Genomic DNA, 11,407 nt, shown 5'->3' on the forward strand with positions numbered 1-11,407 from the left:
CAGGAAGTTTCTCCTTAGTTCTAGGTTGCTTCTCTCCTTGATTAGTTTCCATCCGTTGCTTCTTGTCCTGCCTTCAGGCGCTTTGGAGAATAGCTTGACTCCCTCTTCTTTGTGGCAGCCCCTGAGATACTGGAACACTGCTATCATGTCCCCCCTCGTCCTTCTCTTCGTTAAACTAGACATACCCAATTCCTGTTCCTTATATTATATACCAGGGGTGTCAAACTCAATTTCATTGAGGGCCACATCAGCATTGTGGTTGCCCTCGGGGGGCCGGGTGTGTGTGGCCAGGGTGGGTGCAGCCTACTGGGTGGGTGTGGGTGGAGTGGGTATGGCCTACTGGGTGGGCATGGCCAGTTCTACATCGTTCGCATCAAGCGTGCCTGTGGGGGGCTGGGCAGGAGTGGGACAGATCTGAGGGTCTCTGACAGAAGGGGGTGGGACCAGGGCAAGTGCCAAGGCATGGTCCACTGGAAGAGCCTCACTGTTCCTCTCAGGCCATGCGGGGTGGGGGCTGGATGGTGGCGCGGGCTGCCCGGAGCCCTGGGCAGCAGAGGTCAAATGCCCAGCCTGGCCCTTGAGCGTCCGTGGCACCAAGCCCAGTCCTACTTCCTCAAGGTTGCTGCTCAAGGTTCTACTGGTTCCTCACTTAGCCTTGTGGAGCTAAGGCTGAATGTGTTTCAGCATAGATGGCCACCACAAAATTGTACATTAGCTCCTGGCTGGCTTGGGCCAGGGCCAAGGCAGAGGGGGCCGTTCCCTCACTGTTTCCAGGATGGCTTCGTGGGCCACATGAAACCACTTCGCGGGCCGCATCCAGCCCCCGGGCCTTGTGTTTGACATGTCTGTTATATAGTATTGAATTGTATGAAAAAAAATTAATAAAAACTTTACAAAAAAGAAGAAAGAAGATAATCTCTAGTCATGCAAAAGAGAATGAGAAGCATCAACAACCGTATAGATGAGAAGACAGACTTGTGAGGAGAGAGGAGACTTTCTGAGGTTCTTGTCCAAAGCAACCCAAACTCTTGGGACAAGCCTTACTGGTCAAGGTGGATTCATTAGTTTGAATGTTTCGTTGCTTATCTAAGTAGCTTCTTCAGCCTGACTCTACTTGGATGGCTGAGAATCTTCATCAACTTAATTTAGTTAGCTTTAAATTTGGACTCTCCTGGTTGGGTTGAGTGTTTTCCTTTCGCTTATGGCCTTCTGTTCCCTCTTAGGAGCTCATCACTGCCTGGTACATCGGGTTCTTGACCCTTATTCTCTCCTCATTCCTGGTTTATCTGGTGGAGAAGGACGTGCTGGAAAAAGATGAGGATGGGAAAGAGACGAAAGAGTTTGGGACCTATGCTGATGCCCTCTGGTGGGGACTGGTCAGTATCAACGGTGATCGTTCTGATTGGAGGTTTTGTTTCGGATCTTTCATCTAAATAGGGCAGAATTCTTCTACATTTGGGATTTGTATTTCTCATTTTATTGTTGGATATCACTTGTGTGGGCTGTGCTCATACCACATTGCTGAACCAGGTCAGTTAGTCCTAGTTGTACAATCTTCTAGGCCTGGGTAATGTTAGTGCTGATGAGTGTGGGTCTGTGTGTTTATAATTTGACACAGTGGACACCCAGATAATGGGTGATTCTTGCAACCAAAATTCCTGAGTCCTGTAGACTCAGCTACTGGGTGGTATTAGTTATAGGCAGAAGAAGGGAAGGAAGGAAGGAAGGAAGGAAGGAGTAGGGGATGAATGGATGGGGGAGGGAGGGAAGAAGGGATGGAGAGAGGGAGGGGTAGGAGAAGGAAGGAAGGAAAGGAAGGAAGGAAGGAAGGAAGGAGTAGGGGATGAATGGATGGGAGGGAGGGAGGGATGGAGAGAGGGAGGGTAGGAGAAGGAAGGAAAGGAAGGAGTAGGGGAGGGATGGGTGGGGGAGGGAGGGAGGGAAGAAGGGATGGAGAGGGAGGGGTAGGAGAAGGAAGGAAAGGAAGGAAGGGGCAGAAAGCTAGGGAAAGGAAGGAGTAGGGGATGGATGGATGGATGGATGCATGGATGCATGGGCAAGAGGGAGGAAAGGAGGGAGGGGTGGGAGAAGGAAAGCAGAGAGAGAGCTGGGGGAAGGAAGGAGTAGGGGATGGATGGATGGATGGATGGATGGATGGATGCATGGGCAAGAGGGAGGAAAAGAGGGAGGGGTGGGAGAAGAAGGAAGGGAAGGAAGGAAGGAAGGAAGGAAGGAGAAAATTTTACAGTCTTGTGTGAAAACAAAACTTGCAGAATGACTTTTCTGCCCCGTACTCCAACAGACTCAAAATCTTACAGACAATAATAAATGTCCAGGGCCCTCCAGGGCGTAGTTCCTCATCCTCAGGCTTACCAGTCTGGTGAGAGGCAGAGTCTGGGTGTGGAACGGGGCCTCTGGAAGTGCCAAGGAGTCATTCTTCTTGCTCGTTTGCTTTGTCTTTCTTACAGACTGTCCCAAACATTCTCCCCACAGATTACGCTGGCAACCATCGGCTACGGGGACAAGACACCGAAAACGTGGGAAGGGCGCCTGATTGCAGCAGCGTTTTCCCTTATTGGAGTTTCGTTTTTTGCCCTTCCAGCTGTAAGTTTCATCAACGACCTTGTGTGAGATCAGGGTGCCATTCCTGAAATCTTCCTTGCAATTCCTCAGAGGTTCATCCTCTGAAAATAAAAGGGCATCCGTTTCTGTAATGAACAACGGGTTTGGACTTACAGCTACCATGTTCGCATAATGACTAGTGCAAAAAACATATTTTTTTTACCTGTTTTACCATCATTATACTATGCAAGCTCCACTACAGTCATAATGTAAGTACGACCTGAATATCCTTACACAAGATATGGGTAAATAAGCAGGAGGAACTAGACCAGGGCTTTTCAACCAGTGGTACGGGAACCACCTGTGGTACATTGGCACCTGGCAGGTGGTACGCGACCATCCTAGAAAATTGGTAGCGGGGGAGGGGAATGAGCTGAACCGGTGGCAGCACTGCACAAGCCTGAGTGAGAGATGGCTGGAGCTGCAGGGCTGTCAGGGCTCAGCGGAAGTGCCAGGATCAGTGCCAGGCTCCAGCTGGAGCTCGGCGATGATCCTGGTGCTTTGGCTGAGCCCAGAAGAAGCGCCGATCAGCTGGAATGTTGTAGCATCTCCAGGGTCTTGTGATTTACATTCAGATGCTTGGCAACTGATTCATATTTATGACGGTCACAGTGTCCCAGGGTCATGTGAAGTGACCAAAACCTGCTGCAACCACCCAGCAGACAGGGGGAATAAAAACCAAACACCCCCCACCCCACCCCCGCTGTTGTGAGCATTTCAACAGAAATGCTGACAACAATGAAAACCTCGGACAGGAGGAAGAGCGCGGCCGGGCGGGCAGGCAGGTGCCTTGCTCGGCTGTGCTTGGGGCACTTTTTTTAGTGCCATTGTAACTTCGAACAGTCACTAAGCAAACTGTTGTAAGTCGAGGACTACCTGTACTTTATTGCTTTTTTTCCTTTTTGGGGGGGATCATCAAGTTTTTGACACCTTGCTAGGCGACTGGTGGTACTCGGATGTTGCCATATCCTAAAAGTGGTACAATGGGTGAAAAGGTTGAAAAGCCCTGCTGTAATGAACAACATATTTTTTTTACCTGTTTTACCAACACTATACTACGTAAGCTCCATTACAGTCATAATGTAAGTACGACCTGTATATCCTTACACAGGATATGGGTAAATAAGCAGGAGGAACTAGAAATCCTAAAACAGGCGAGCTGTTAAGTATCACCCAAACTTAGTGAGCGGAAGTCATGTTTGGAATATTGAATTCAAGGTCTATGGAGAGTCTCAGTCATCCAGGCCATAATTATCCCAAAGATTATTTTTTACGAGGCAACTGGACTTCCTTGTTTTTCTTTGAAGAACTTCTCGCTTCTCATCCAAGAGCTGAAGAAGCTTCTGGGATGAGAAGCGAAACGTCTTCAAAGAAAAACAAGAAAGTCCAGTTGCCTCCTGAAAAAGCACCTTTGGGATTGAATCCCAAGGGATACTTGTTAGGTCCTAAGAAAAGGGAAGGCAGAACAGAGTGAAGAAATTGACATTCTTGACTGTGGAAGCACCAACAACAGCAGATGGTGATAAAGTGTCCCATATGGCTTGTATTATTCTCACTATAATTTTTACGAGCATTCCTACTGACGTATCTCACGTTTCTCCAGACTTCACTGGACCATATTCAGCTTCTGCTCTCCTGAAAAATTAGAAGAAGCTAGATTTCCTACTCTTTGTTATGTGGTCACCTGGTGGAAGAGATTTTTTGCATCCTACACTTTCCATGAAGAAATATTTCAAGCGTTGATTTGTTCATCTTGCCTTACAGGGCATTTTGGGTTCAGGACTGGCCCTAAAAGTCCAGGAACAACATCGCCAAAAGCACTTTGAAAAAAGAAGGAAACCCGCAGCTGAACTCATACAGGTTTGCATGTCCTCTTTTCCATAACGTGTGGTGGGAAGCGTGCATAACGCCCGTGCCTCTGAAAGCCGTAATGTGGAACGGGGTTCTCCAAACTTGGCAGCTTTAAGTCAACTTGTGGACTTCAACTCCCAGAATTCTTCAGCTGGCTTAAAGTTTTAAAGTTGCCAAATTTGGAGACCCCTGGTGTAGGAGAAGAGCAGGCAGAGCCAGGTGGGTGGAGTCACGCGAGTCATCAGCCTAGAGTCTTAGTCGTTCAAACAATCGAAGTCCAAACCTTCTTGAATTTCGTTGACTCTTATCTAGTGCCAATTTAGTGCTGAACATCAATTGGCTAGCTTCTTGTATATAGGCATGAACAATAAATCATCTTACCTGGAACTCTATCTGTTGTCCTGATTCTTTGTGCCTGACATTAATCTTACTAAGTTGGCACTAGAATTCCGCACAGCAGAATTCAAGAAGGGTTGCACTTAGACCGTCAGTGGGTATGTAATGACTTTAGGCTGATGACTCGCTTGACTCCACCTCCCAGGCTCTGTTCGTCTCCTTCCTATAGGGCAGCGGTCTCCAAACTTTCCTGTTTTGTGGCCCGGGGGAGGGATAGGGGATGGTTCTGTGTGTGCCTGCCGCTCGCGCAAACGGAGCTGTACACACTCTTGCCTGCCTCTTGTGTGGCCCGGTTCCAAATGGGCCACGTCCTGGGGGTTGGGGACCCCTGCTATAGGGGCTCACTGATCTCAGATCTCTTCGCTGAAAAAAATCACAGGAGCAGCCGTATGCATTTCAGATCCTCTTTTCATGGGTCGCTGCTCTCTGCAAATTCGGTGCCCCTCAGTCATTCTAGAGGTTTTTTTCTCATCCCCCCCCAAGTTTGAAGTGAAAAAGGGAAAAATCCATTTTTTTTGTTTTTGTGTGGAAGTAGGAGGAACTGTGCTGGGAACAGAAACAGAATGTATCTTAGCTTCTTTTGGTGGCCACTAAAAGCCACATTCTACAACTCTGCAGTGTAAGCCTCCTTCAGAGAGGGATAAGATAAATAAGATAATCTTTATTGTCATAATCAGATAATTTTTATTGTGGGCACAACGGCACACATCAAAAATGAAATTTAGTTGCCCGCTTTCAAACATACTATGTACAACATATGTATAGACCCACACCCCTACATATACATAGCAAATAAATATTAAATACTGTCCATCTTGAATACATAACGGAAGGAGGAAGCTTGAGAGTTCTCAAGGTTAACACTGAATGGAATGAAACTCTGGCTGAATCTGAATGTTCTGCTACGGATACCACGAAGCCCCCTCCTCCCAGAAGGTAACAGGGAAAACAGGTGGTGGAGAGGATGCGTAGCGTCCCAGACAATCTTGTGGGCCCTGCTCAAGCAACGCTTCTGTGCTATGTCCTGGATGGAAGGGAGGGGTCTGCCAATGATCTTTTCGGCCATCCTCATCACTCTCTGCACTGCCTTCCTGTCTGAAGCAGTGATGCCTCCATACCAGACTGTGATGCTGTATGACAGGATGCTCTCGATTGTCCCCCTGTAGAAAGTGGTCAGGACAGGGGAAGGAAGATGTTAATAGTGCTTGAGCTCCAAGTTCAGAAGACACTTGGGACTGAACAGATAATAATACCCTGATGCATCATATATCTGCCCTACTTTTCACCAATGTGCTCTGAAGCCTCACTTTTGCTTTGCTGGATGGGAAAAGGGTGATTGTAACAACCTTCAACGCCAGATGAAGAATCAGTAACAAACCCAGATTTTGTCTCTTACATTGCTCAGTATTTAGTTGATTAATACTCAGTATTTAGATAATCTGTAAAATTTCCGCCATAGCACTTGTTTGTTAGACACAGCCATTGCTTCTTTTGTGTTTCCTAGGCTGCCTGGAGGTACTACGCTACTAATCCCAATAGGATAGATCTTGTGGCCACATGGAGGTTTTACGAGTCCATTGTATCATTTCCATATTTCAAGTAAGTTCAGCACATTCCTTTGGTTCAGTTTTTCTATTTGGCTTATTTGAAGGATCATCCAAGCCAAAACTGGAGAGGAGGGCATGTAAAAGGACAAGCTTTGTAACGGGGAGGGGTGGTGGTGGAAAGTGTTGTTAATCACTTGCAGACCCTTCCTTCAATGCCTTCTTGTTACTTAAGGGTTATGGGAGTTCAGGCCTAAAGGATCTCAGTTGGGAAAATATTTTATATTTTAACAGTGGTTTACAAAAAAAGATGTTGAGACTTTGGAAAAAGTGCAAAGAAGAGCAACTAAGATGATTAAAGGCCTGGAGACTAAAACATAGGAAGAACGGTTGCAGGATTTGGGTATGGCCACTCTAGAGAAAAGAAGGACTGGGGGGGGGGCATGATAGCAGTGTTCCAGTATTTGAGGGGCTGCCACAAGGAGGAGGGGGTCAGTTTATTTTTCAATGCACCTGAAGGCAGGACAAGAAACAACGGATGGAAACTAATCAAGGAGAGAAGCAACCTGGAATTAAGGAGAAACTTCCTAACAGTGAGGACAGTTAACCAGTGGAACAGCTTTGCCTTCAGACGTTGTGGGTGCTTCATCACTCAAGGTTTTTAAGAAGACACTGGACAGCCACTTGTCTGAAATGATATAGGGACTCCTGCTTGAGCAGGGGGCTGGACTAGAAGACCTCCAAGGTCCCTTCCAGCTCTATTCTATTCTGATTGATTGGATGGGCTCTTTGTATGAGGATCCTTATGTAATCAAAACACCCATGTCACCCCTCATCCTTCTTTTCATTAAACTAGACCAATTCCAGCAACCGTTCTTCATATGTTTTAGCCTCCAGTCCCCTGATCATCTTTGTTGCTCTTCTCTGTAATCTTTCTAGAGTCTCAATATCTTTTTTACATTATGGTGACCAAAACTGGATGCAGTATTCCAGGTGTGGCCTTACCAAGGCATTGTAAAGTGGTATTAATACTTCACATGATCTTGATACTATCCCTCTGTTAATGCAGCCTAGGACTGTGTTGGCTTTTTTGGCAGCTGCAGCACACTGCTGGATGATATTTAAGTGATTGTCCACTAGGACTCCAAGATCCATCTCCCAGTTACTACTATTTACTAATTACATATAAGGACAGGAGTCCCCAGAATAAAAGCAGAAGTGATGTATGAGTAGTATCTCTATTGGCTGACTTTGCGAAGCAACGAAAGATCCAGGAGTATCATTTGTACAGCATGCAAAGCGTGGTTAGTTTTAACCTGGTTTTGCTTTATTGTATCTCTGCCTCTTGTGCAAAGTGAAACCATTGGAGTAACACAATCGGGAACGTATCATTCAAACCCATCTCATTTTTAATCCTGTAACTGGATTAAATCTGATATGCAAATGTAGCCACTAGGTGTCAAAACCGGTAATGCTAATGTCCTTTGAAGTTTAATATCCTATTTAACATCTCTTCTTTCCCACTGCTTTTCTCCCACTGTTTCCTCTCCGTTCCATCTTCCCAAAGGAAAGAACAAGTGGATGGCACCAGGTACGCAGTTCGAATCTCCAGTGTGGTTGGTATTCTTTTTAAGACAGCATCCTTTTCTCATTCCTTCAGATGAGTTATGGAGGTGGGGGAAGTAATGTTTGAGACAGCGTTCACAAATTTTAAGGCAGACGTATCAGTAGAACCCAATACAGGCAGTCCTCAAAGTTACAACCGTTCCTTTAGTGACCGGTCAAAGTTTCAGTGGCACTGGAAAAAAAAGTGACTTATCACCGTTTTTCACACTTACGGCCGTTGCATCATGAGTTACATGATCAAAATTTGGACTCTTGGCCGCCGGCTCGTATTTACGACGGTTGCAGTGTCCCTGGGTCATGTTTTTTGCGACCTTCTGACAAGCAAAGTCAATGGGGAAGCCAGATTCACTTAACAACATGTCACTAACTTAACAACCGCAGTGGTTCACTTAACCGCTGCGGCAAGAAAGGTCATAAAATGAGGCAAAATTCACTTAACTGCTTGTTTGGCAACAGAAATATTAGGCTCAATATTAGGCTGTAAGTCAAGGGCTTCCTGCGACTTTAGAAGAAATAGGAAAATAGAGGGATAAAGGAAGGTTAAAAGGTAGAGAAAGGTGAAGGATCTGGGGGAAACTGAGTCCATGAGGACAGAAAGAGAAAAACACAGGAGACTTGCTCTGCTGAGGGAGCATCTTTCTCCCTCTGTCTGCCTGAGATGAGGGCTATTTTTATCTTTTCCTTGGGGAATTGAGCAAATTAGAACAACCAAGTTCTCACTTCAAGATCTGAGAAAGCACCAAGAAGCTGTTAGAAGAAATGGGGGAGAAGAGAGAGAGAAATTTACACATCCTGTCTCTTCCTTGGTCTGAAGAGACAGAGAGAAGAAACAGCAGATACTTTAGCGTAGTGATCAGTGGAAGGCTGGCTTCTGAAACAAAAATGGCTTCCTTAACGATCCAGATTTGGCCACATTACCAAGGTCTTGTGAACCTGGGTGCTGGAACGGCAGATTATCCCAATGTCTCAGAAGTAGCCTACTCCTTTTACATTCCACATTCTTATTTTGAAAAAGAAAAAGCCTAAACTTAAATCTGGCAAGAAAGAAGAGAAGTATAAGAGAGCCAGTTTGGTCTAGCGCAGGGGTAGTCCACCTTGGCTCTTTTATGACTCGTGGACTTCAACTCCCAGAATTCCTGAGCCAGCCACGCTGAGGGGAAAGGGAGAGGTTTCCAAGCTGAGCCATGCTGGCTCAGGAATTCTGGGAGTTGAAGTCCACGAGTCATAAAAGAGCCAAGGTTGCCTACCCCTGGACTAGAGGTATGTGGTCACAGAACGGATGTGCAATTTCTACTACCTGGAGCAGGGGTCTGCAACCTTGACAACTTTAAGACTTGTGGACTTCAGCTCCCAGAATTCCTCAGCCAGCACAGCTGGCTGAGGAATTCTGGGAGCTGAAGTCCACAAGTCTTAAAGTTGTCAAGGTTGCAGACCTCTGACCTGGAAGACTGAACTGGCTTTTATCCAGCACATTGATGACCACACATAAAAGTATCGGCCCAAACTTTACATATGAGGGATAAAACAGATCTATTTTGAGTCTATCGAAATGCAAGTCTTCAGAGCCATGCTGAGGGGAAAGGGAGAGGTTTCCAAGCTGAGCCATGCTGGCTCAGGAATTCTGAGAGTTGAAGTCCACGAGTCATAAAAGAGCCAAGGTTGCCTACCCCTGGTCTAGTGGTTAAAGTGCTGGCCTAGGAACCAGAAGACGGTGAATTCTAGTCCCACCTTAGGCATGGAAACTAGTTGGGTGATTTTCGGCCAATCACCAAGAAACTGTGAGTTCTAGTCCCACCTTAAGCATGAAAGTTGACTGGATGACCTTGGGCCACCATCAAGGCAAGGTGGCAATCATACCTAATTCTCCTTCCTCCTCCTATATTTCCCATTACAACATCTCTGTGAAGTGAGTTGGCCTGCCAGAGAGTGACTGACCCAAAGTCACCCAGTTGGCTTTCATTCCTAAGGCAGGACTAGAACTCACAGTCTCCTGGTGACTGGCTCAAAGTCACCCAGCCGATTTTCATTCCTAAAACAGGACTAGAATTCACAGTCTCTTTGTGATTGGCTCAAAGTCACCCAGCTGATTTTCATGCCTAATTCAGAACTAGAACTCACAGTCTCCTGATGATTGGCTCTATTTAAAATCCCTCACTTTTAAAGACAAAAGAACAGAAAAACAGGTGTGTGTGTGCGCACACACTTACACACACTGAGCCATTTTCCCCCCATCATTTCAGTGGCAAAATTGAAGGGAGCGAAGAAGAAAGCTGTAATTCACTGGCTGTTGTTACTCACCTGATGTACGCCAGGAAGGACAAACTAGATTTAAAATGAGGGATGAAAAACAAAACAAAACCTTGATCCTTTTCCTTATCTTTTTTTAGCCAAAAGCTGGGTCTCTTGGATCGTGTTCGTGGTAGCAATCCTAAAGGAAAGCTGTTTACTCCTCTGAATGTAGATGCAATTGAAGAAAGTCCTTCCAAAGAGTCTAAGAACGTTGTCTTGATTAACCGAGACCGACTCCGTACTGCCTTCCGAATGAAAGCTTATGCATTCTGGCAAAGCTCAGAAGGTAAACATATTCTCATTCTCTGAAATAATCACAATATGTCCCTCCTGATGTTTATGTTCAATTTTCCCAGTGTAACTCACTCACTCTCTCTCTCTCTCTCTCTCTCTCTCTCTCTCTCTCTCTCTCTCTCTCTCTCTCTCTCTCTCTCTCTCTCTCTCTCTCTCTCTCTCTCTCACTCCCTCTCTTTCTCTCTCTGTGTGTGTGTGTTTGTGTGTGAACTTTCTTAGAATGTAGTTGTGGGAGCAGGAGTGGCAGAACCTGGGGGCGGAGTCAAAAGAGAGCTTAGCCTAGAATCCCTACATAGTCAATTAGTCTGCTTCATTTATTTTGCTGGCTTTCCTTCTGAGCTGAGTTTTAAACGGACCACTGCACTCTTTTCCTAATATAGGTGGTCTTTGACTTACAACCACATTTGCAAGCAGAACTTCCATTGCTAACAAAGCGGTTGTTAAGTGGGCCCTGTCTCTTTTGTGACCTTTTCTGCCATGGTTGGTAAGTGAACTAGTACGATCTGTGGGAGGGGCAGATATGGCGGGAGCAGAGGACCATATCAAGTTAGGGGAGCACGCACACGCTATTTACAAGCTTGTGAGGGCTCCGGTCCTCAGGTCTCTACTCGGTCCCCAGGAGACTTAGACCCTCCGGCCCGGGACCATCGGCTGATGTTATGTAATGCCAGGTCCGTGGTTAATAAGGCCCCCCTCATACAAGACCTTATTTTAGAGGGGGGTGCGGACCTGGCAGGTATTACTGAGACCTGGCTAGGCGTAGAGGGAGGAGTACCTCTAGTAGA

General features: G+C 46.2%; 1 protein-coding gene across 1 annotated transcript in view; it reads left to right on the plus strand.

Moving 5' to 3' along the window:
• Positions 1-1,223: 1,223 nt before the first annotated feature.
• The window catches only part of KCNQ3 (potassium voltage-gated channel subfamily Q member 3), a gene marked incomplete at its 5' end in the record, with an annotated part of 28,634 nt that continues 18,450 nt past the window's right edge, over positions 1,224-11,407 (plus strand). The window contains 6 exons of the mRNA XM_015829251.1: positions 1,224-1,376; positions 2,494-2,604; positions 4,387-4,482; positions 6,374-6,468; positions 7,981-8,004; positions 10,427-10,614. Of these exons, the coding sequence (XP_015684737.1) occupies positions 1,224-1,376; positions 2,494-2,604; positions 4,387-4,482; positions 6,374-6,468; positions 7,981-8,004; positions 10,427-10,614 (667 nt within the window). The remainder of the gene's footprint in view (positions 1,377-2,493; positions 2,605-4,386; positions 4,483-6,373; positions 6,469-7,980; positions 8,005-10,426; positions 10,615-11,407) is intronic.

This window comes from Protobothrops mucrosquamatus, unplaced genomic scaffold (assembly GCF_001527695.2).
Source record: "Protobothrops mucrosquamatus isolate PMUCROS unplaced genomic scaffold, P.Mucros_1.0 scaffold5699, whole genome shotgun sequence".
NCBI lineage: Eukaryota > Metazoa > Chordata > Lepidosauria > Squamata > Viperidae > Protobothrops > Protobothrops mucrosquamatus.